This window comes from Arachis stenosperma, chromosome 7 (assembly GCF_014773155.1).
Source record: "Arachis stenosperma cultivar V10309 chromosome 7, arast.V10309.gnm1.PFL2, whole genome shotgun sequence".
Lineage (NCBI taxonomy): Eukaryota > Viridiplantae > Streptophyta > Magnoliopsida > Fabales > Fabaceae > Arachis > Arachis stenosperma.
In genome coordinates this window covers 90,847,622-90,872,869 of record NC_080383.1, presented here as the reverse complement: position 1 = coordinate 90,872,869, position 25,248 = coordinate 90,847,622, and the positions used below count along the sequence as shown (strand labels likewise).

Below are 25,248 nucleotides of genomic sequence, written 5' to 3'. Positions count from 1 at the left end.
AACTGCTTCATAGCCCCACACTAAAAAAATACGGTGAAAACTCAGGTGAAGTCGACTTCACGTGAAGTTGATATCTGAGAGCCGTTAGATGAAAATTTAGCCAAATCAGTCAAATCATCTAACGGCTCTCAAGTACGTGAAGTCGACTGCACCTGAGTTTTCACCACAAAGTATACTAAGATAATTCAATTATGAGTATAAAATAAAAGGTGAAAACTCAGGTGAAGTCGACTTCACGTGAAGTTGATACCTGAGAGCCGTTGGATGAAAATTTAGTCAAATCAGTCAAATCATTTATCGACCCTCAGGTATCAACTTCACGTGAAGTCGACTTCACCTGAGTTTTCACCAAAATAAATTATTTGATGTCTACTAAAATTAAATACAAGAGTGAAAAGTGGGAGCGTTTGTTTATGTGCAGACAAGATATGCTGCTGGCACTAGCTTGGTTATTGGAGATTTAAAGCACAGTGTGGGTGTGGTGGGTGGGTATAATTTGCAGATTAGGCGGCTTAAATAGGCAAAACTTTACAGTAAAGGGAACATATTGAGTACCTAATTGAAAAAGCTTGTGTTAACTTCAAAATCTGAAAAAAATTATATAGTGCAACTAGTGTATGACCATTTTCAAATTATTTTAATTTAGAGCTCTCATATGCAATAAGCTGGCATGCATTAATTCATTCACACACACACACAAAAATATTCCTCCTGTTCTTGTTCTAGTAAAAAGTAGAATAACCAAACATTGAACATAAATTGAAAAATTAAATTGCATCCCCTTAATAATTAGAGAATTTAAACTTGAACATTACGCTTGTGACTTTCATAATTTCATTCATCTAGGGCTATAACTCTATTGACTAGACATTTGTGACTTGTGAGCCATACCATGCCATACCATACCATACCTATTTCTAGCTAGCTTCTCCTTTTTGTCATTTACAGAAATAGATTTATTAAAGGATCATTAATTAGGATAAGATAAACAATTTTATCCATGTTATACACCAACAACTGAAGACTTTTTATATGTCAATCATGCATGGACACGGTTTAATTCGTTTATACTTATTTTTCTTAGTGAATGTCTCAAATTCAAGTATTGTGGAGAGTTTTATCATATATACTGAAGTGGAAAAATATATATAAAGATGAATGCTATCATACCCATTTTAAAATAAAGGGTAAATTACCCTCTATGATATATATAGTATTTATAATTATAATTAAGTTTAATATTAATCATAATAATTAAGTATATGTTCTCTTCTTTTCTTTTTCTCTCTTGTAATTATTTAAATTTAGTTTAGTACCACTAATTTATGGTGGTGGTGGTAGCTCTGAAACAAATTTTTTGCGATAAACTCACAAACCCATCAACAAAATACAAGTACGTATTCAGCTCATTACATGTGGCAATATTTGTATTACCGAAGTATGGAGAATCTCACCCACTGTGTCTCCTCCACCCTCTTCTGTATGGTTATAACATCCTCGTAGTTCTCTATCCGCAAAATTTTGTCCATGAAAGTGATTAAATTCTTGTGCATAATTGTCACCTAATTGTCACCTCATCTTGTAAATCCTATTGATCTCCATTTCATCGACAACAATGTCTTTAATCTCATGAGAATCCGAATCTATCATCTCTTGAAACTTGTATTTGACATCATCAATAACAATGTTTTTAACTGTGTTTATGACTTGAGGATCTAAATTAAAGAATCTTTTCAAATATCTTCATGACTTCTATCATTATGAACCATAAGTTCTCCTCTACCTTGAAGTACATCAATTGCATTCGTAAAAATCTTTTTCACGTTATAAAACTCATCTGTTGAATCACTTTTAATATATATTGTAAGGAGTAATTTACTCTTTATTTTAGAGAGAATACGATAGAATTCACCATTAAAAAAATGAACGTGTGTATTTTTTTTATAATCCCTAAATTTTATTATAACTATATATTTAAAACGTCTTTTCTCATATATTTATTTATAAATGATTTAATGACTTGAACGTTCTCAAAAAGAGTGTATAACTATTAACTAATATTTCTTTAAAAGAGCATAGAAAGCACACTTTGCTGTCTTTCAACTAATAATAATATTTTGTTAAGCAAAAAGAAAATTCCTTGTGCTTCCTAATTATAGAATCTGTTGAGTGTTGATTCTTATACATTTTGTAAAATTATCTCAATATATAAGTCCAGCATCTCTCTTTGATGTAACACATATATCAATATATAAATGCTTAGTGTGTATAACATATTAATATTCTATAATTTATGTCACCTTATACAGGGATGAAATGACAGATAAGAATTAAATATAAAAAATTACTTAAAATTAATTCTAATTAAAGAATAATATATATATATTTTTTTAAAATTTGTCAAAAATTTTAAAAATCTCCTTTAAGTTTTATTTTATTTTAATTTTGTTTTAAGAATTTTTAATTTACATCAAATGTATTCTTGATAATTATTTTTTTTAAATTAGGACTAATCTAACAATAATATATAGTAAATATGTTTGATTTACTTGTGTTAAAGATTTTTCTTATAAAATTCTTCTTGAATTGGTTATATTTTTTTTTTAAAAATTAGTTGTTGAAAATAAATTTGATATAAATCAAAAATTTCTAAAATAAAATTAAAATAAAATAAAATTTAGAGATATTTTTAAAATTTTTAATCAACTTCCAAAAATAAAAAATATACTTTATTCTTAATTAAAATATAATTAGCAAGTACAAAATCATATGAGATATTCAAATAATATCTTCTGCATATATACTTGTGTTTGTCAGTAGAAATAATATATGGACAATTTAAAAAGTTGTTAAGGCATGAACAACTTTTTAAATAGTACATATAATTACAAATCTCTTTATATTTGTATCTCTTACATCTATGGTTTTAAAGGAGGAAGATGCTCTCATAAATATGTTTAAAATGTCTTTTTGTAAAAATGTTTACGTTTTACATTATTATTGGACGTATTAATGAATCGGTTATTTTAAATTTCTTAACAAATTAGAATAAAATTGATATTTTTATAACAATAACAATAAATTCTTTTTTTTAGAGATTTAATTATACTTTTAAATTTTTAGGGATTTAAATGTCCACAAAACAAAAAATCAAAAATATATTTATCTTTTTATCAAAAAATTTAAAGATATTAAGTTTAAATTATATAATTCAATCGAATCAAATCAGTTCTAATAATTATAATGCAAATAATTAAGTTTATTATTATTACTATAATAAACCAATTTTGTCCTGATTTATTAAAAAATAAATTATTAATCAGTTTAATCAAAATGTCTAATAATAACATGACACATATAAACTTCTTTAAAAATAAAAGACATTTTTAGTGTTTTTATTAAAATGATCTCCTTTAAGATATGGATAACTTTTTTTTTTAGCAGCTAATCCGTCTCCATTAGATTAATAAATTCAAAGGATTTACTGTATGAATACTACTATGCTGACTTTAGAATGAATAATACGTATTTTAGGCTGTGTTTGAAAAGAAGACGGAGATTGAGATTAGGAGACAGAGATTGATAAAGACTAAATTAAATCTATATATTATGTTCGGTATAAAATATACTAAATAAAATTATGTCTTAATATTATGTTTAATTTAAGATAAACATGGACATTGAAGGATAAATTTAAAATTTAAAGAGTTAAATAAAAATATTGTTAAAAAGAAATATTATTAAAATTTTTATTTCTGTCTCTAAAAATTTTAATTTTCTATTTCTCTATTTTTCAAAAATAATGAAAAAACTGAAATTTTGAGTCTCATATAAAAACAAACACTACCTTATCATTTTTTAGGAGAACGTTTCATTTTGCATAGTTGTGGTAGGTTTTATTTGCAGTATTTATCCTTGATGAAGAAAATGCCTAAAACTGTTTTAGATTTCATGAAAAACGAGACAAATAAATTTTCAGCTTCCACTTAATATAAAAAGTATAATTATCCAATTATTACATAAAGCTACAAAAGGAGGTTTTGATTGCTATGCAAATTTCAAAATTTGGTTTGATGATAGAGTGGACCAATGTGATTACAAGACAAAACTGGCTTAAAAAGTGAAAAGGAAGTATGAGATAACTCATCATTAAAAGTCAAATACAAATGATAAGCCACTTTGATATTGCACTTCATGTTAGGCCCTCGTATAATCATTAAATGTTGTGTGCCTTGGATTATCTAACGTCAATATTTTCAATATCAACATGTATTGGTGATTACACTTTGTCTCTCTATATTTTAAGATGACGTGATAACGAAGATGAATTAATTAATTTCTACCATTCATTAGGGAAAGTTGATATGTATCATTCAATTCATATATATTTTATTAACCATTTTATAAAGAATGCAAAGGCAAATTGATGGTTGCACTCTACCTACGTGTGTACCAACAATAGCACGACGAGGTAAATCGACATAATCATCGTATCTTTTCATAATTTGTGGTTGAATAAACTAGGGGTGTGTATGGCTCGATCCGGCTTCAAGTACTTTAAGAGTTAGTTTGGTGTGATTTTACGGTCTAAAGTCGGGTAAGAGTCTCAAAAATAGATTCGGTCATTATTTTAGGTCAGTTTCGGGTTATGGTTCGGCTCACCCGAAGTCGGCCCAGTAGTCCGGTCATCATACACAATTAATATTTTGTGTTATTAGTGATGAATGATGCCTATTTTTATGTGGAATTTAAGTATTGTAAATTTTAATATTTTGTGTTATTAGTTATTATAAGACTATAAGTTAATGTTTTATGTTTAAAATGCATAAGATTTTAGATTAATGCATAATATTGTGTTATTTGTATTGATTTAAATATTTGGTGTCATTATACAATATTAGTATTGATTATGGTTATATTTTAATTTTAGAGGAGTTGGTTCTTGTTATATTTTTCTAAGTGAATTTTATTATGTCAAATAATAGTTGGAGCCTTGAAAATTTGGATATTTTCACATGCTAGCTTATAAGAAGTGTATAGATTTTATCGAGTTTAAGACCAAGTTCGACTCTAATAAATAGACTCGGTATATATTTCGAGTCGAATCTAGATCATATCAAATTCGGTTTCACTCGATCTATGCACACCGCTAGAATAAACTTACTTTAAAGAATATATTTCATTTCGTACAATGACTAGTCTTTTCGTTGCCATCGGCTAATTATGAGATGTTTTTTTTTTTATTTTCAAGTTGAAATTTAAGACTTTCAATCTATTCTTTCTACAAAAGTTTAGATTAAATATATAAGGAGAATTAGTTAATGTGAATTGACACAAATACACACACAAAAATTAGTGTCATATTATTTATGAAAGTTTGATATTTATAAATTTTTGGTGTGTATTTTTGTCTATCTCCAAAAGTTTAAACTAATTTTGGAATTCACTAAGTATCGAACTCTTGACCTTTTAAATCTAGAGCTCTAATACCATGTCATGATATCACTCATCCTAAAAGTTTCAATTGATGGTTATATCTCTAATACTCCCTGAACCTTCATAGTACACATTGTACAAATATTTTATTGGCTTCCTATACTTTTTTAAAATAATATTTAAAATATACTTTAATATTTAAGAATCTTGTGTATATTTTTATTTATTTCAAACTCTTTCATATATACTTTTATTCATTTACTATAACTAAAGTAATGAGTTGTGTTATGTATATAATGGATTTTGAATTTTTTAAATTTTGAATTTCACTTTAAAGAGTAAAATATGATTTCTCATATTTATTTCATAGATGAGATCAAGTATAAATATGAGAGAGAAACAATTTAAAGATAAAAAATCACACTTTATCCTTAAATTTTCAAAATTTAGAAGATCTAAATTCTATATAATGTGACACCTTTGACAAGGTGGATTTTCTCATTTTCTTATTCTTAGTTAGTTGCATCCAAGAATTTATGAAATAATACGTTGATGAATGCCACAATATGATGTATACATAAGCATGCATGCATGTTATGTTAACAAGGGCTAATGCATCCATGAACTAACTTGAAATTCAACATCTTCAACCAAATTTGAATATATACTAAACTAGTATTATTGGATAGTAGCAGCAGTTCAATATTCAATATTTTTGTGGGAAAAAAAAACTATGTGCTAACTTAGCTAGCATACTGCTAGATAAAGTAAAACATCTGCACAAAATAATGATGGAGAAGGAATAATGGCTGGTAAAGCATTTCTTCATCTATATTTATGTGCCTCTGTGATTCCAATTCGGAACGATTGTGATATTTATTTCCTTTTCATTATTGGTAAGATGTGATGCGAGTGAGGCTTTGAATCTATTCCATTTTCATTCCAATTTCTTGATTTAGATTCATACATACATTTACATGCCATCTAATTTAATTGAGTAAACTATATATCAAGTCGACTCCAAAAAGTTTTTTCATTGGCAAAAAGAATCCTAAAAATTTAATTAAAACGATATAAATCCTCAAAAAGTATTTGAAGTTGATAAAATTAACCCGTCATCGATCAATTTGTCTAATCTCCGTTAACAGAAAATCATAAATATGACAGTTGATGTTTGAATAATTTTGTTAAAATTACTACTTTTGAAAACAAATTATCGTTTCAATTTTTTAAAATTATTTTTACTGCCATTTAATTTCATAAGGCTCACAAAAGGACAAAGGCATTTCTGGTACAGCTCCCTAGTTCATACGAATATTATTTAGTTGTCATTTCAGTGGATGCAATTTTCGTTCGTCTGTATCCTTTGGCAAAAGCTGAAGTTGGTGGCCTTAACCCGAATATCTTTCTTTTTTGATATTTTTTCCCTTCTACAAAAAGATAGGACACATAATAAAAATACTGTGTACTGTTCGACTTTATTGCATTTTATCTATACTTCAGTTTCTGTATGAATTAAATTCTACTCCACCATATTAGTATACTACCCACCCACCGTTTATTCCATAGTATGTTTTCCGTATTATTTTATTAGAGTTTATTTATTTATTTTATCAGCATAATTTCATTTTAGAACTGCAGGCGTTTTTTTATCAAGTCATATTGTATATAAATATTAAATACCATGTTGTGAGGGTCAAGAAATAGGGGTGCACGCAAATCTAATCGAATTGGATATGATTAAAATTACGATATGATTCACATTAAAATCATCTGATCAGATAGTTCAGTTTCTAAGTTTGGATCCCATTCGATTGGATATCGAATATATCTGCAAAACACAAATATTTTTAAAAGCTTATTTTTATTAAAAGAATATCAATAAAATTCATTTTTTTATTCTTTTAAATATGTTTACTTTTAAAATAATATTAAACATACTTTTCTTAAATAATAAATTAAAATGATACAACATATATGATAATTATTAGTTGAAATAAAACATAAAAAGAATATTTACTTATTTATTTCTTTATTTTTGCGAATACGCGGATATGCAGATACCTACACAAAATCCACAATCCAATCCTATTAGTTTGCGAATCGGATCTGATGCGATAGTCTTGCAGATCAAATCCATATCCACAATTTTCGGATCAGATTCAGATAAACACCACAGATATGCGAATCGAATTCAATCCATGAACACCCCTATCAACAAGGTGACTTTTTTGTTTTCTTTTAGAGGCATTTTTTGGGCTTACCACATGATTTCATTTAGTCCATTAGGCCGGTATTTGGGGCTTAGGCCCATGATATGGTAGAAATGGTGCACATGAGGTCAACAATTCAAACCAAAACAGAGGAACTTTAGCCCAAACGATTCTTTAATTAATACGATTCCAGCTTTTGACACCTTTTGCGGTTTAGCTGCTCAAAATAAAAAATGCTGCCAGTTCTACTACATATTAAAGCCGAGTTAATGAATCAGCGTTGCTATCAATTATTGCGCAAAGCAAAAATGATAACCTAACAGGATTTGATAGCTCAATCAAATGACCAGCCTGTGTCTAAATAACCGTAGAAACTTTCTATCTCTAAAGTTGCAAGACCGAAAGGTACATAAACCAATAAAAACAAAACAAAAAGGCCTCAATGATTTTAACGGCATGATTGTAAACAATGTCTCTCCATGTTTCAAGATTTTATTCCGGACGAAAATTGCAGGATGAAATCAATGGTGACCATGTTCATAAGGATCACCACCGGCTCCCACCACTTCAAGCTGCAAATGTAAGACCAAATATTTAGTTACAATGAGCTGTGACAGGCTCCTAGCTAGAAAACAGGCACTAAATTATCTCCAGTTATACTTCTAAATTGGTGCAATTAACAACTCATTTAGGCAAACACTTCATCCATCATAGAATGGCTATATGTTACAACCCATAAACGAAGGTTTGGTTTCCCCACTTATCACTAGCTTTGATGATGATAATAGCCAGGTTGAGTATTTAAATAGAACTTGTACCAATGACTTCATATATTAACCAATGGCAATCAATACTTAAGTACAAGCGCAAGTAAACAAGTGGATATTTTCAATCTATATATACTGCCATATTTTGACATTTAACTCCTTATAACTCATGGTATGGTAAAATACTGAATATGAATCTCAACTTACCTTAAAACATTGTGAGCATACTGGACATTCATAAGGCTTGCCCTTCTCCAGCCAAAACCAGACAACATCATGCTCATCCTCTGCGACCAAAAAAAATTTTCACCTCAATAAAAAAGCAAATTCCAGTAATTTTCACCACATTGTAAGAAAGCTTTCACATAGGAATTCATAAATAAAGATAAGTAACTTACCACCTTCACCGCCGGGGCATCCGACTATCCTTCTATCATAGACAGACTTTACAATAGCAGGTGCTTCCTGTAGATCAACATAGCATATTAACAATGAAAGTGGATATAAACTAAAACTAATATTTATAACAATAAAATAGGAGTAAATAAAAAGAAGCACAACAAATACCCAGACAGGTTTGATAGCCAATTTAGAAGTGAAAAACAAAAGTGAAGAAACTTAAGCACATAGTTAAGGTTCAATGGGTAATAAGAGGATTTCCCCACTTCAAATCCACATTATTCTAATAATAGTTTAAATGAATGCATATTTTTACTTCTGTAAAACCCAATACAAACCTAACAAGCTATAACTTTCACTAATTGGTTTTCCAGCCTCATGCTTACTTTTTATCTTTAACCACCAAGCACAAAGCAATTCAGGATAACATTTTCTCATAAAGGCTAAATATTCACCACTATTACCTATCGAATTGAATAATACAGATAGTCCTCGTGAATTTTAACATTTTTTATGGGCATCTCTATATTGATTGGCAGCTATTTCTATTAAGCATAAATTGATGCTAGAGTACTGTCTGAGCAGAAGCTCTGGCGGATTATTTCTGCATTGAACTCAACAGACAAATGGAGCATTAATGGCAAGTCATAGTTGTTCCAATGTGAGTGTCAATTTTATCAATTTAACCTTCTAAGTATTTTTATGCACTTGTTATGTAACAATGGATTAATAACTCAATATGTATTGGTTATGCTTACTTTATGCATTTAAACTTTTTAATGACTGTTTATTATGCTATATTTTATTTTAAATCATGATAGAAAAAAAGGTTGAACACGGTACATAATTCTGACACAGAGTACTCATACCCTCTTATGCAATCAAACAACTAAAAAGTAAACTAAAAACACCACCGAGCACTTTATCTTCTAAAATCTAATGGTTTGTAAACATCAAAAACTTTGCAATCTTATATTTCTAAAAATAACTAAATGCCACTAACGAACTAACCTTTGTGCCAAATGGACCTTCAGGATGGTTTATTTCAAGAATATTCCTTCCCTAAACAATAAGAAACAGATTAGATTTACCAACTACGAGAGAGAGAGAGAGAAAATCTTAGCAGACTAATAGTGAAGTTAAGAGATTCAAATAATAGCATGATTGAATTTAAAATAGCTTTTGATAAATTTCTTTATAAATGAAAATAATGGAAAGCATCCTCAGAACTTCGGAAAATAAAACTTAAAAACAAATAATCAATCGAATAGTAGTAGTACTCAGTGCATAAATCTCCCAATCTAAACTTGTACTAAATTTCGATTAAGAAGATTTCCACATTACGCACAGAATCGCAATCGTAGGGAATGAGGAAAGGAATAACCTCGAGATCAGCCTGAATCTCCTCGCGTTCGTGCCCAGTGGCAATGGGCATTACATCCTCAACCCTAAGTTTTACCTTACCACCTAAAATAACAGACAATCCAATAAAAAAAAATCGAATAACAAATAACTCAATAGGAGAACAAAAAAAATTGAAAAGAGGGGAACACCTGATTGGGTGGAGACATGGCGATTAATGAAGGGAGCGGAGGAAGGAGCGGCGGCGGCGGCGGCGAATCGGAGGGCTGGCGAAGCGGATCGGGAATGAGAAGAAGGTGAGAGTGCAGTTAGGGATTTGAAGTGAGAAGAAACGAGCCTCCGCCACATGGTGCTGCTTTGATCTGAGGTGGTTACGGCGTTGGTTGATCGAAGCAGAAATGGGAAAGTGTATTGAAGGAAAAGTGAAAATAGACTCGCTCGCTCTCTCAATCACTCACTTTGAACGAAAACCCAACACACCAAAGCCCGCGGCACGTGACCCATGCAGATACGCACGTGGCATTTAACATGATCGTGTGACTCTGCGAGAACAGCTTTGTTACTGCGACTGCGTCTATCGTTTGCTCATCACATTTTTACTCACTCAAATTCCATTCAACTTGCAATTACTACAAATTAGGAGATCACTGCTAAACACTGACCACACAATTTATCTTTCTTTTTTTTTTAACTTTAAAAGGGTTTAGTCTCTCCTCTTTCATAACTAGCCTTAATTATTTTTCATTCATTTTTTTTGCGTGATTCGTTAATTCAAAATTGTGATAATATGAGATCTTTGCCAATTGCTCCTCTTAATTTGTATATATCATTATGATAATATGAGAAGATTAGCATTCCACATACATCAGTTTTAATATTGAAAGAAACTCGCCAACTTTTATGGAAAAACAGGGTGGATAGTACATGATGATGAAAATTATATGGTACAGTAATAATAATAATAATAATAATAATTGTTACAAGAGATGCATCAACGATGCTCATTGAAACCAAATGGATCGGATCATCATGGAATGTGGTTTGATTGCACTAGCTTTGCAATCTTATAATAAGATAAACACTACATAACTATCCTGGATATAACTAATTAAGCATGTCTAGGGTAACGGACGCTAAGCAATTTGACGTCATCAATGACGGGTCCACAAAGCGAACCAGAGTTATCATTCTTCATGGTGTAATACGTGCTTAGGAACCTAACACGGGTCCGTGTTGACACAGCCTTGAACCTCAACTTGCCTCTGATAAACCCTCCTTTGCCCTTAGATTGGTAAGGGACTTGGACTGTGTCTTTGCCAGCGAATGCTTCAACCATCATGGACCCTTCACATGCATTGCTGGCGTCACCAACGGCAAAGGTGAGGTCATAGATCCTTCCAACTGTGGTGATCACAACTTGCGCAATTGCGCTCTCTTTCCCTGCAACAAGTTCAATGGCTCTTTTGCCCTCAGGGACAGAGAAGTGTTCTGAATCAATGTACTTCACTGCTTTCAGAGACTCAACTATCCACCCTATTAGAGGACTGTGAGCATCTTCAATGTGTGGTGGGATCAGAACCCCCCAAGATGCGTTTGGAAACACATATGGCCCTTCTTCGAAGTTTCCATTCTTCAGCAAATTCGCTGTAAAATCGTCTAACTTGGTAAAATTTTATAAAATCTTAACTAATAAAATGTAAAAATTTATTATATAAAGTTAATAATTGAGAATAGTTAAATAATTTAATAGATTTAACTAAGAATAAATTACCATTTATATTCATGAAAGATATAAACGTTCAGAAATATATTCATATAAGAATAAAACGACAATTATACTAGGAAAGATAGCTTCCGTGTGCCAAGAATGTCTTAACGGACCAATTGTGTAACTAACGTCTGGGTACTCTTGGCACACGAAACTTCCATAGTTATAATTGTCGTTTTATTCTTATATGGGTACATTTGTCAGCATCTATCAACAAGCTTGTACCTCTGGTTCTTCTTGGTGGGTTCAAGACCTTCAAGGCAACGGAATCAATGAGTGGGCCACAAGCAGGGTCTTCTTCAACACCAGGGTTATGGATGACAATCTGAGCATCTTGAAAATCAGCAACGAAGCCACAAGAAAAGGACTCCCAACCATTGCTACCATACATGGTTTGAATGGGGATCTGACCCCAATCTCTCTTCTCATTGGTTGGAACCACAGACACGTTGAGCTTCTCCTCCTGTGCGCACGTGCGTGCAGCACTGAACGTTATGGCATAGTGCAACCCCTTCACGAGCTTCACGTTTTGCTTGATGGAAGCTTCGTTGCCGAGCCTAATAGCGTAAGCACCTTCGGGCACAACAAGAAGCATGTCACCTTGTTTCTGCCCTGATTGTATGTATTCTACGTAGCCCGTTACGCTCCAATTAGGAATTGCATTTTGGGCCGTAACTACTGAGCCCTTTAGTTGGCCCCGTTTTGGGCCCAGTTCGAAGTTCCCATTCGGCAATAATCCTGAAAAGTGAAAAAAACCGTTAATGTATGGCCCACCACAAAGAAAATGAGCTAAGTAGTTTATCATTAACAACTTTTTTTTATTTATAAAAAAAATTGTGTTTCCATACTCTGAGAAACAATAGAACATGATATGTTTGGTGCAAGGCTGTGAGCACATGATGAAGTGTATAAGCCATGTGAAGAGATTGATTGACAAATATTGTTCTTGTAGATCCCCATGCCCATGAGTTGTATGTTTTTTCTTTCTTTTCTTTTAAAGGATATTGATCAGTAATAGCTCATTATATATAATTTAATTATTTTTAAAATATTTTATTTTACGGTGAAAATTCAGGTGCAGTCAACTTCACATAAAATTAATAGTTAAGAGCGGTTAAATGATTTGACTAAATTTTTCATCTAACAACTCATAGTTATCAACTTCACTTAAAGTTACACCTAAGTTCACATTTTATAGTATACTTTATAATTGTTGTAATAAAATATTTAGTTTTAGGCTTTTAGCACAATTGCTAGAGGATAAATTACTAAGAATTTGAAATCTAAATTTGCTATCTAAGGAAACCAGAGATAAAACTTAATATGATCTTACAATTTTCACTTGATAGTTAGTTTGGTTTCTAATGTTTTTACGTGCTTAGTTTGATCACTACATTTTTTAATGAATGAATCTGGTTATCCATTTCATCATCAATCTAACTAATAGAGACTCAAATACCAAATAAAGTTTTATATGAGAAAAACAATTTAAATGGATCGGATAAAGAAATTCAAAATGAAGAATTAAATGATGACTACAATTTCTAATGGTGCATATATCTCATGCATGGTATATAGTATATTTATGTAATAACAATGTGAATTAAGTGGAAAGTTAAGAAGTACTGACCGTCTGTGATGGAGAAAGCAGAGTGGGAGGTTGAGAGGAATAGCACTAAAAGCAGAGTCAGATTCTGCATTTTCATGGCAAGAGATGAATTGAAGAAGCAGAGATAGATGAGATGGATGAGATCCCGCACAGCAACCACTCGGTTTTTATTTGAATTGCCGCATGAAAACACCACTCAATCTTACCTAAACTACATTAATGCCACTGGATCTATCCCAATCCCAATCCCAATCCCAATCCCAATCCCAATCCCTTTTACTAAATTCCAATATTCCATGCATTTACTACATAACTATCACTTTCTAATTATAACAACTATTATTTTAAGTGCAAAATAATATAAAAATAAACAATTTCACAAATAATATTTCAAAAATACTATTACTTGTGTATATACATATATTATTTCTATACCAATCACTGATTTTCTTTAACGTATATGTAATAGAGAAGTGTTATGACAGTAATTTTTGAAATTTGTAACCATCAAATAATTATTAATGATGATTCTAGTGGTGTGAGATTTCATCCAATAACTCATTATTCTTTGTTAATTATATATTGGACAAAATTAAATGAAGTTGCTGGCTTCCTAAACTTTTTCTATATAATAATTATTCAAGTAAATATATGATGAGCACGCACGTGTTCCTTACTTAGCTTGCTTTGACTAATGAAGTCACGGTTTCATTTTAAGCATCACATTTAATTCACATTGTTTATAGTTAAAACTCAAGTGCAGTAAAATTTACGTGAAATTGATAATTGAGAGTTGTTAGATGATTTGATTGATTTAACTAAATTTTCATCTAACAATTTTTAACTATCAATTTCACATAAAATCGACTGCATCTGAATTTTCGCTTTGTTTTACTGATAGATAAACAGTGCAATAATATTCAGATTTCATTGCTTCCAATTTCAGGCAATGATAATGATAATAATATTATGACAAAGCTATTAAAATTAAACCCACATGTTACTTCCAATTCAGAACATAACATTGTCGGTTACCTCAAAAGTCTGCATACTCCAACTTCATGCGATTCAGATTTGATTTAATAATGTCACACACCTTAATTCATGCATCATATAAGTTTAATTGGAGAATATGTCGCCACCGCTTAGTAATTATGTCTTTCTAAGCTAAGTTTATACACATTCCGACATTATTTTGTCCCTTCAAAACTTTGTTTAAGTGGCATCCAAATGGGTTTGCTACGCCACCGCACAACATTATTTATAAACAAACATTATGGATGGGATTTAACTAAAAATATACTCAAGAATCAAATGATCATTTTAGTGTCGTTTTGTATAATGATACCAATACACATGGCTTTGGATTGGAATTGGATCATGTTCATACAGATCTTCTCATGAGAAGGTGGGTTACGCTGTGTCCTACTAGATCTCTCTGGAGTGAAAGGACGAGATTACCCTTCAATTATGTGAATTTGGCGAATGCTGTTTACCAAGTCTACATGTTTTAATGATACCCTCGTGGGGGATTGAGAACAGTGTGTCCAATTGACCTGTGAAAATCAGTGAAGAAGGGGATCCACCAGATTCTATCTTAGGCAACCCATGTTCTCGATTAATTGAACCAATACTATTCCAGCTTTTTCTGAAGAAATTTATTAATATGGTTCCATTTCACTGAAATTTCCGAAAAAAAAAAAAGCATAGACCTATTTTATTAAGGTGGTCGGTCTAGTTCTGAAAGATTAGTTTAATATCTTTCCTATAATACATTACTAGATATTAGATTGAAACTTTTTTTCATTAAAAATATAACTTTAATTTTGATGCATACACAGTAGTGTAATTACATTTATTTTTTTGGATGATCATTTACACAGTCAATATTAAAAATAATTATTTTTATTGATGTGGGTTTACATTAGATGCAGGTATAAAATTATTTTACACTAATAATATATCAAAATTAAATTCTAAACATATATAACAATCATACTATTGAATTTTTTTTTTGATAAAGAGTTAAATGTAAAGACAATGATACTTAGAATTTTACTATAGCAGTTTTGAGAATGATTGTTTTTGTACATTCATTAGGCAACAATTAACATGGTCGCATGTGGTTTCATACAGTTGATTACATCGTATCTGTCCACCGGATTTAGATTGAAATAATTAATTAACCTTACAAATAGTTTTCTTGTTTCTTGAGTGATGGAACAACAATTAGTAGGATATATATGAATATGATGAGATGGCAGTCCCAATAGCTACTTTACTAGGATATAATTAATGTATATTTTAGCAGAACAAAATGTTAATTTCACAATAAGATAATTACTCACATAAAAGTTAATTTTATATAAAGATGATACATAAAAATTGTTAAAAAATTTAATATTTTTAACTAAATTATCATCTATAAAAGATTCAACTCACTATGAATTTGCAAATTTTACATCTAAAATCCACAAACTATAACTGGTGGCCTTCAATATATCATATTCTCCTTTCATTCCTTTTCTTTTTCTATAAAACTTACCTATACAACATGATCATTGCCTCTCCCTATCATTGTGTGAGTGTGGATCCATTTCACTCACTCTTTCATCTGGATAAACCTGCAAAATATTAAAATAAAAAAACCTTGTGATTTAATTATTCATTAAATATATATATATTGTATATTTTTTTATTGGTATTGGTTAAATCTATTTTTGTAATTATTTTATTCGCGAGGAGCTGTATGAGGTAAAAATTTCATGTACAATTTTGGAATAGCGATAGAATTTCTAAACAACCATGAACTATAACCCCAAAAGAACCAGATTTCGTAAGTAACATAGAAGAAGAATGAAAGAAATATTTTATCGGGGTAATCATATTTGCTTCGAAAGATATGCTCTTCAAGTGTTTGAACCCGCTTGGATCACATCTAGACAAATAGAAGCAGATCGGCGGGCAATGTCACGAAATGTCCACATATATATATATATATTTGTGAGAAAGAGAAATGTCCAAAGAATTAAGCTGATTGGAAACAAATGACAGTTGAGACATAGTTACCTGGCTTTGTCTTTCTTCATTGAAGCTAAAAGTTCTGACCTTCACCTCTCCTCTGCTAGTAGTTAACTCATCTAACATTTCAGCATCATCTTTTTCTCTTGATCCAACAATAGGTGATTCCACCTCCTGATTGTAAATGCAAATAATTAACACCTCTTATTATGAAAAAGAAAGATGGAATAGTGAAAATATATATATATGAGCATCATGATGTACCTTAAAAGACATGTTGAGACTCAATCTTGGAGCACCTGCTATTTCTTCATATTCAGCAGCATCTAGTTCCCTTAGATGGTGAGGAATGAAGAATTTTGGGAGAATATGCTGCCTCAGTGTGATCAACACAAAGAAAGGCAAGGGAAACAATATTCCAGCTATAGGAATCCATGTCACTCCAAAACAAACCAAGAAATACACACATTGGAACAGTGTGAATAACATTATATGTTTGAATGGTACTGACTCAACAAAAGAAGCATGATCCCCTTCCAACAACCTGCAAAATTGGATTGCCATCAGAAACACCATTGAGTTTTTAAGTCTTTTACATGGAAATGAGTAGCTTCCACTTACTTGTACCACCTACTAGGTGTCACAAAGAGTAGTAGTATTCTTTCCCAGAATTGATTCCCTGGAAGACTATCAATGGCCATGTATGCAAAGTATCCCCATAGAACTGAAGTTGGAATCTTTTTTATGGCAGGCATAGCAAACACTGATGCTCCAACAAGGAGTGATTGTAAGAGATTGCTCACTCTCTGCTCATTTACTCTCACTGGTAGATATGCATCAATGTGTTTCTCAGGATCAAATGTACTCTCCTTGTTTTCTCCTTTATCTTCACCATTTAGGACAATCTCTTTTAGTTCAGCTAGTTCTTTGACCACTGAATGGTTCTGTGAACAATCAAAATTCAAGATGAATAATATGAACTTAGCTATTCTTCAATTGGGACAAGGTTTAAAGGATTATGCTTACATCTTGAGTGCTATCCATTTCTATAAACACAGCCTGCAGATTCCCATAGATTTCTGATTTGCTTGCTTTCTGCTTTATGCTTTCTTTGGCACTTTTAACCATCTTTCTTCTTATCAACTACAATTAAAAATTATAATATCAAATCTCAGATTCATTAATAAGACTTGCTGCTACCAATTTCAAATTCCAAAGCTCATTCACCTACCTGTTTCTTGAGAACAGCCAGGCTCTTGGTGTGCATAGGGGATTGAGGCAGAACTCCATTTGAAGGAGGCAGGCCAATTAATCCACAAAGCAAAGTCTGATCAAGTTTCCAATCAAATCAAAGTAAAAGTTCAGTTCTTGAATCCAATCTAATTACAATTAACATGATAGAGATATATTTAAAGAAACTATGTTTAAGACAGAAACATGCCATGAATCCTAGTAGCAATATGTCATAGTGATATGCAGAAGGCTTCTTTAGGTTGAATTCCTTCTGCTGTGCTAACTGTGAAGCAACACTGTGATCAAAGAAATAAAGTCCTGCTATCATTATGGCAGGAATAAAAGCAGCAAATATATATGTTGGTGAAACCTTGCCCATGTCCTGCATTAAATGTTATCTTATTAGTATTATTTTCCAAAGCAACAAAAGCAGCAACAAGTGTGATTGTATGGAAGAATATATGGCTTACTTTGATGACAGTCCAATGATGCAAAGATGTGGAATCCCAAGCAAGAGGAGAAACAAGTCTTCTTGGAACTCCAGAAGGAACTTTACTTGGTACTGTGAATGATAAGGCTGTCCAGAGCACCACCATGAGAGGCACCCCATAATCTGCAATGAAATTTCTGAACCAACCTGTTCAAACAAACAAACCTATCTCATCAAATTCTACAACATAGTTTTGGTTGTGGTAAAAAATGGCTTGAGAATCCACCACACAAACCTGTTCCATATAACCATGACCTTGCTCTTCTGCTTTTTAAGGAAGTATAGAGAAGGCCAAAGGTGAATATAATACCCAGTAATCCATTAGCATACAACCAATGAAACTGATACTTTTCCAATGTTGGGTTCCCCTCCTTAGGAACCTTAAACTCACTCACCATTCCCTGCATTTTCCAAAAACTTGTGTCAAATAATGTCCTCTCCCCCATCTGTTATGTTATGCTAAAACTCATGCTTCATTTGATGCCTGTATATATATATATATATCAGAAACTGACCTTAATAGCCTGTTGAATGAACAAGACTGTAATCAGCATTCCAAAAAGCTCACCAGCAATCCTTGTAAATCTATTGATGATATTTCCAGCATTGAATATTGCTAGAAGAAATAACAAGAGAGCAGTCCAAACACAAACCCTGAGATAGTGAAAAGATTTTGGTTATAACAACAAGTATATAAAATATTAAACTTTGGAATGATGCATGGAAATTAATCTTTACTTACCATCCTGCCCAAGCCAAAAAGAGTTGTTGTCCCAAACCATCTCTATCTTTGGCAAAGTTGTATAAATATGTATACATGATTATGGTTGGCTCAGCAACACCAAGTACAAGCAGAGGTTGACCACCAAATATTGAGTGTATAAATCCACATATGGCAGTAGAAGCCAGTGTTTCCACTGTACTCAAACTTCCATCTACATTCAAATTAAACTTGATTACAAATTCGCATATCTTGTATGGTATATAAATAAGAGACATGCATGCAGAGAAAGAAGATGAAGTAGTTACCTGTGTCTCTACTTATTTGCTCCCCAAATGCAATAACAGGAAGCGCAGAAGCAAAGAAAATATAGGTTGTTGGAGCCAATATCCTGAAGTTAACCAAAATAAAAAGCAAAGTGGTCATTAACTACATAGTTATTTATTCATAATTTTCTGAAAAGATAACTAAGAAATCAACTTGCCCAAATCCTGAGTGTATAGCAGAAGACCAATCTTGTTTATAGTGAAAAGATCTTGCACGAATGTCGTTTACAACACCCTTGAAAGGTGATTTTAAGCCTTCCATTGCTTCAAGTTTGGTTATGGTTTCTGAAAAATGTATAATAATAATAGTAGTGACATACATGCATGCATGGGTAGTGATGGTTGGAAAATATATATATATATATATATAGTATATATAATCTTGATTGTCTCTCTTGTTTAGAGAGAACACTGCAATGGATAGAGATATAAGAACATACCAGCAGAGATAGATAGATTTGTCTGATAAAAATAATCTCTCTATCTGTGTTCACCTTCTTCTTCTTCTACACCAACATTGACCAACCAAGAAGCCGGTTTAGTTGGTTATATAGGTGTGTTTTCTCTTGTTTTTTTGCCTGTCCTAATATATATATAAAATTGACTAAGCAGGAATTATTTAATTAATTCAGCATGATTAAGCTAAACTATGAATTAGATTAACAATAAGTTATGGGTCATGCTAATTAGTCTAATTTATGAGGTGTATGAATTCTTCTGTTGTTGGCAGTGGCAAAACCAGAAAAAAATAGGTATGGGGACCAAAAGAATTTGTATTTGGCATGACATGAATATTTTATTGTTTAAGAAAAGTTTATTTTTGAACCATGTACATGTATTTGTGTGTGAATACCAGTTTGTGATATTAAGGTAAGAAGACTATTATTGCAGTTTTCTTTTCTCTGTTTTAGAAACATGACAATGCATACATAAAATCATTGTAAAATTGTGACAAAGATTAATGTATTTCTTAATATAAGTTTTATAGAGAATCTATATATTTGGAAAATAAGGTACATTTAACAAGGTACATTTAATATGTACTGATATAATTTTTTTAGAGAATCTATATGTTTGCTTATTCGAGAGGCATTTAATTTGTGTACATGCATCCTCTTTCTGTTTTTTTCTTTATTGCAAAAGCATATTTGAATGATGATCTTCATGACCGTTTAGCTATGTTGTTATTATCATGGTAATTGTAAGATTATAACATTAAACTGATTGATGAAGCAAAATAATTATTATGAGAGAGGTTTTCAAAATGCATGAAAAAAGTCCCGTTTGAAAGGTTGTATCTGTTCATAGAGTTGTGATTTATTGAAAAGTTGTAACTTATAATGAAAAGTTGTGACTTATTGAAGAGTTTTATTTATTTAAAAAGATGTTTCTTTTCATGAATATATTGATGTGTATGAATACAGTGCCTATAAATAAGATGTCATCAAAATGGCAAATCAAAATACATCGATTCATACAATAATTCTTCATCTCATTTTATTTTTTTTGAGAAAATGACAAATAAATCATTAACTTTTTGATCCGCAAATATTTAGGTTTTTGAAAATTTGAAAATACATTTAAATCCTTAACCTTTTTAAAATTTGGACTTATCAATCTCTTCTATTCACTTGGGTCTGTCAGACTCAACAGAAAATTTAAATGTGACTCCTGCTATACTAACATGATTGATACGAATGTACACATAAGAGAATTTTTAAAATTGGACAAATTAAATTCAGGGATCGATATATCCAAATTTTAAAAAGGTCACAGACTTAAATGTATATTTTTAAATCTTCAGAGATTTAAATATTCGCAAAACAAAAAGTCAAGGATCGATTTATCCTTTTCTCTTATCTTTTCTTCTCTATCTCAATACTTTTTTATACTTTTTTTTATTGTATCTTGCAGTGTGTATATGTATATGTATAATTTTAAGTTGCCACCAAGAAAACTTTTAAACTAATATAGAATATATACATCTCCTTCTATACGAATCCAGTAACTAATCTTTGGATGAGACTCATTTACTTTAAGGATAAATGACTCATCGTTTTACTTTCAAATTCTATTTTTTGTGTTGGAATATAATTAAGATCAATTAGAATTATTTAGTATATTTGAATATTTATTATAGAATATTACGTCTTTATTATTATAATTCTCTTAACATCTATAAATACTTTTTTATATTGTATCATTCTAGACAACTTGAATAGATAACTTGAATACATTCAATAATACACAAATCTTTTCTCCAGTTTAGTCTCTTGTTTCTAACATTTTGTATGTAGTAGTTTATTGACCAATAATAAATACTTAAATAGAGTTCTCTAATTTAAATTTACAAATTTTGTTTTGTACAAATTAAATTATATAATGAATAACCGAACACAACAAATATGATGTGTTGATATATAAAGAGAGAAGTTTTAGGGTATCATTATATCATTAAAACGTGCACTGTGACGACATAATAATATAACGCTAGTTGCTATAGCATCATGTTTGCTCAACCAATACCATTCAGGTTGATTTTACATGCATCATGCATTGCATATATAAAGTTACGTAACACAGAGATTGCACACCACGTTATTGCTCATCACAATATATCTTTGCTAACCATGATCATCATATTTTATATATATAAAAAAAGGAAGATCCGTGTAACTTATTCTTAGTGACAACAATGACCTCTATATAGTAACCACTTCCATGAATAGCCACATCAAGCAAATAAATTAGGTCCAATATATTGTGCTTACTGATGATATAATAGTTAGGCGTTCAATAAAGAGAAAGTATAAGGAGCCAATGACTTAAGCGTACAATGTGTACAATGAAGGTTTAAAAAGTATTAGAGATATGATTATTAGTGTTACATTGTCCTATCAGGTTATGCTTTTAGGATGAGTGGTTTCAGGACATGGTATTAGAGTTCTAGATCCGGAAAGTCAAGAGTTTGAACCTTAGTGAACCTAAAATTAGTTTTTTATAACATGAGATGTTTATTATCCCTGGTATCCGGATGGTTATTCTGATAGTATATGTGATGTTCATTTTATTCATAAACCAAAGATTTAGCCCATTGTACACATTGTACATTTAGACCATTGGCTCCCTAGTACTATAATTAATTAACCTACGTACAAATTTGGATCTTTATTATAGTGTGGGGACAAATAATTTACCATGCCTGAAATTCTCCCCTAAAATTTGGCCTAAAAAGCATGTATTGAGGAAGCACCACTGGATTCCATTTGAGGATTTTTTATTTGTCACTCTTTTATATTATGCTTCGGATTTTTCGAATAATGGTCGTTCCAATTTACCCTTTCTTCGAGGTTAGGTTCCAACAAGAATAATGAGAACGGCTTCAATTTTTGGCACGTGAAGTAAAGGGAGAAACGCATTTGCATTGCATGTCATAGGAAAAGAAGAGTCTATAATCTATATCCCTAGCTAAGGTATGTTGTAACTAACTTATTTAATTCCAAGCTGCACTATACTTCATTATATGATTCATCATTTATTCAAATGTACTAAATTATTGACTCATTATACTTTATATTAAGAGTGTCATCTAATCAAATTCATATATTTAAATAATTTTTTAAGTAATAAGACTGGAAATTATATTAGTTATTTTTAGTAATCTAGTAATATATGATTAAATATTTTTCTAAAACTCTTTTATGTTATCAATATGTATTGAAATTAAACAATTGAATTTCACCAACCCAAGTTCTTCGCATTCAATAATAAATAACATATTAATGCAGAATATTATTAGGATAATTATATTAATTAATTAAGAATTTATTTAATATGTGTCTTATAAATTTATTATTAATAAAATTTTTTAAATATTTTTAATATAAACTTTTACTAATAATAAACTTAGAGAAAGTATTGAAACCAATATTAATTGTGTACAATGAATTAAAAAAGATAAAATTATAATTAAAAATTAGATTATTAATTAATTATTTAATTTAAAATTTTAAAATTTAAAAAATTAAGATTAGCATTTAAACTCATTCTCACTACTTACAGTTATTTCTAATCTTACCATAACCTCCAATACACATTCAAAACTCACCGTTACCTCGCATCACTGAATTTCTCGCTATACCGACGCCGCCGCATCCTCCAACCGACACCGTCTTCACCTTTGTTGGTCAGTCCGACGCGCCTCGCTGCCGTTATTTTCGCACCTCTCTTTCAAACCGGCTTCGCTTTCTCCCAATCTTTCAAGCTTCTTCTCACCGATAATACCACCATGGTCTTCTTCTTCGGATCCAAGCATGATTAGCTTTCTTCATGATTTGAGACCTATGCTTCACAATAGTGCCGCTTTCGTCATGCTCTAGTTCTTCAAAATTATGTTTCACCATAATAGTTGTTTCTTCTGTTTATTCATCTTCTTCTTCTATTTTAATGGTGGTCAATTTAGGATGGTCATTTTGGTAGGTATGCGGATGGTTATTTTAATTTTTATGTAAATGATTATTTTGATTGGATTAGGTTTAGTTATAAATAATTAAAATATGTTAGATGTTCAATTCATTAGGTATGCGAATGATAATTTTTATCCTTAAGTAAATGGTTAATTTTTTACTAAGGGTGAGTGGCGTGTGCCAAACCAAGTAGTGATGGTGAAATGTGATGATTATTGATGAAGGTGAGGTGGCCGCCAGTTGAAAAAAAGAGAGCATTGGAGTAAAATACTTTAGTGAGTTAAAATTTCAGATGGTTATTTTTTTAAAATAATTAACTAAATTTTTTAAGAGTTTGACATTTGAAATGAGGAGATTTAAAATTTGAAATTTGATGTAAAATAACTGAACGAAAATTTTTAAATTTATTATTTATTCCTATTAAATTAAATAACTAACTCATTGTATACATTATCAAGAATTTTTATGGACTCTCTAGCAAAATTCATAAACTTATTATGTATGTTAGCTAAACTCATTAATTAAACACTTGTACATTGTTGGTGGAGTATAGAAAATTAGAAATTGTTGGTGGAAGATGGCGCAGAAAGATGGATGTGACCTATGTGGCTATGTCCCAATGAAAGTATAATAGAGATTGATTCCTTAAAAAGATTGCATCCTCTTCACTCAATTGGAAATGGAATAAGCGTGGGACAGGAGATTGCGTATCTGTTGGAGTGGGATTCCCAACTTTGGTGTCCAAATAAATATTCAAGCCGACAAAATTGAACGAGCAAAACTAATTACTTAATTATTTGTGAGACTAGTGCATGAAAATTGAAAAATAATAACACCTTTGCATTGCCAATGATGTAGAGTAGTAGAATACCAAACAATAATTAATGATGTGGTGAAAAAATTGTACTCCATTGAATTGAAATGGAGGCATGTCCACATGACCGTGTGATAGACATTGGTTATAGCTAGAAATGTGTACCTTAAACAACATCAACACACAAAATACCACACAAATTATATTTAGTAGTCACCACAAGTGAATGATTAAGACTGCGGAGAAAAGGAATATAATAAATAAATGAAACGGTTTAATTTTTCCCATGTTGATATCGTGGACGACCAGAGAACGACCATGCTATCTATGGGGACACACACCATCCGCATCTTAAACCTTGTATATATTTTGGGTTGATGGATAAGTTTCAACCATCAACTTCAAGAAAGGAAAAACCTATCAACTTTCAACTCCAAAAAATAACGTGCCAATATTCAGTGACCAAAATAAATTTTGATTTCGCTTTCCTATTTGCTTCTCCTTTTGTTATGTGGATAACCTGAAATTGGTAGTTTAGACTTGAAGAATTGGCTCAAGTATTATGAGAAGTTGGTCTCCGACTTGTTAGCATTTGGGAATTGCCGTCCAAACTGTGTGTTTGA

The 25,248-nt window shown here is 31.0% G+C and overlaps 3 protein-coding genes across 4 annotated transcripts; all 3 read right to left on the bottom strand.

Moving 5' to 3' along the window:
* Nucleotides 1–7,784: 7,784 nt before the first annotated feature.
* On the bottom strand, nt 7,785–10,631 carry LOC130940608 (cytochrome c oxidase subunit 5b-2, mitochondrial-like). Of its 2 annotated transcripts, none has more exons than XM_057868805.1 (6): nt 10,369–10,631; nt 10,164–10,282; nt 9,827–9,877; nt 8,815–8,881; nt 8,624–8,703; nt 7,785–8,221 (listed from the first exon to the last, which is right to left on the bottom strand). In XM_057868805.1, exons 1-6 carry the CDS (start codon nt 10,523–10,525, stop codon nt 8,171–8,173), a joined length of 525 nt encoding a protein of 174 aa, XP_057724788.1. In that variant the 5' UTR covers nt 10,526–10,631; the 3' UTR covers nt 7,785–8,170. The 2 variants fall into 2 exon arrangements, with proteins under 2 accessions (XP_057724788.1, XP_057724789.1); XM_057868806.1 differs by having other exon boundaries at nt 10,200–10,282; nt 10,369–10,623.
* Nucleotides 10,632–11,105: 474 nt separating this feature from the next.
* On the bottom strand, nt 11,106–13,725 carry LOC130939199 (protein DUF642 L-GALACTONO-1,4-LACTONE-RESPONSIVE GENE 2-like). The gene is made up of 3 exons (XM_057867320.1): nt 13,576–13,725; nt 12,171–12,683; nt 11,106–11,821 (listed from the first exon to the last, which is right to left on the bottom strand). The coding sequence occupies exons 1-3, from the start codon at nt 13,649–13,651 to the stop codon at nt 11,286–11,288; spliced, it is 1,125 nt and encodes a 374-aa protein (XP_057723303.1). The 5' UTR covers nt 13,652–13,725; the 3' UTR covers nt 11,106–11,285.
* A 1,973-nt stretch (nt 13,726–15,698) lies between these two features.
* LOC130941474 (boron transporter 4-like) lies at nt 15,699–19,993 on the bottom strand. Its single transcript, XM_057869997.1, has 14 exons — nt 19,786–19,993; nt 19,504–19,630; nt 19,328–19,410; nt 19,041–19,233; nt 18,814–18,952; nt 18,534–18,699; nt 18,279–18,445; nt 18,017–18,190; nt 17,807–17,902; nt 17,602–17,718; nt 17,197–17,519; nt 16,840–17,119; nt 16,624–16,749; nt 15,699–16,178 (listed from the first exon to the last, which is right to left on the bottom strand). The coding sequence occupies exons 2-14, from the start codon at nt 19,605–19,607 to the stop codon at nt 16,113–16,115; spliced, it is 2,034 nt and encodes a 677-aa protein (XP_057725980.1). The 5' UTR covers nt 19,608–19,630; nt 19,786–19,993; the 3' UTR covers nt 15,699–16,112.
* Between the last annotated feature and the right edge of the window lie 5,255 nt (nt 19,994–25,248).

What these genes read in the sequence shown, in the direction of transcription:
- LOC130941474 (XM_057869997.1), bottom strand. Translation starts at nt 19,607, where the DNA reads ATGGAAGGCTTAAAATCACCTTTCAAGGGTGTTGTAAACGACATTCGT. An exon ending in TCATTCAACAGGCTATTAAG is followed by an intron (nt 18,700 to 18,813) that starts GTCAGTTTCTGA and finishes TGGAAAATGCAG; the next exon opens with GGAATGGTGAGTGAGTTTAA. An exon ending in ATGAAGAAAGACAAAGCCAG is followed by an intron (nt 16,179 to 16,623) that starts GTAACTATGTCT and finishes AATATTTTGCAG; the next exon opens with GTTTATCCAGATGAAAGAGT.
- LOC130940608 (XM_057868805.1), bottom strand. Translation starts at nt 10,525, where the DNA reads ATGTGGCGGAGGCTCGTTTCTTCTCACTTCAAATCCCTAACTGCACTC. An exon ending in ATGCCCCGGCGGTGAAGGTG is followed by an intron (nt 8,704 to 8,814) that starts GTAAGTTACTTA and finishes TTTTGGTCGCAG; the next exon opens with AGGATGAGCATGATGTTGTC. An exon ending in TATGCTCACAATGTTTTAAG is followed by an intron (nt 8,222 to 8,623) that starts GTAAGTTGAGAT and finishes TTACATTTGCAG; the next exon opens with CTTGAAGTGGTGGGAGCCGG.
- LOC130939199 (XM_057867320.1), bottom strand. Translation starts at nt 13,651, where the DNA reads ATGAAAATGCAGAATCTGACTCTGCTTTTAGTGCTATTCCTCTCAACC. An exon ending in TGCTTTCTCCATCACAGACG is followed by an intron (nt 12,684 to 13,575) that starts GTCAGTACTTCT and finishes TTCACTTTTCAG; the next exon opens with GATTATTGCCGAATGGGAAC. An exon ending in CCCACCAAGAAGAACCAGAG is followed by an intron (nt 11,822 to 12,170) that starts GTACAAGCTTGT and finishes ACGATTTTACAG; the next exon opens with CGAATTTGCTGAAGAATGGA.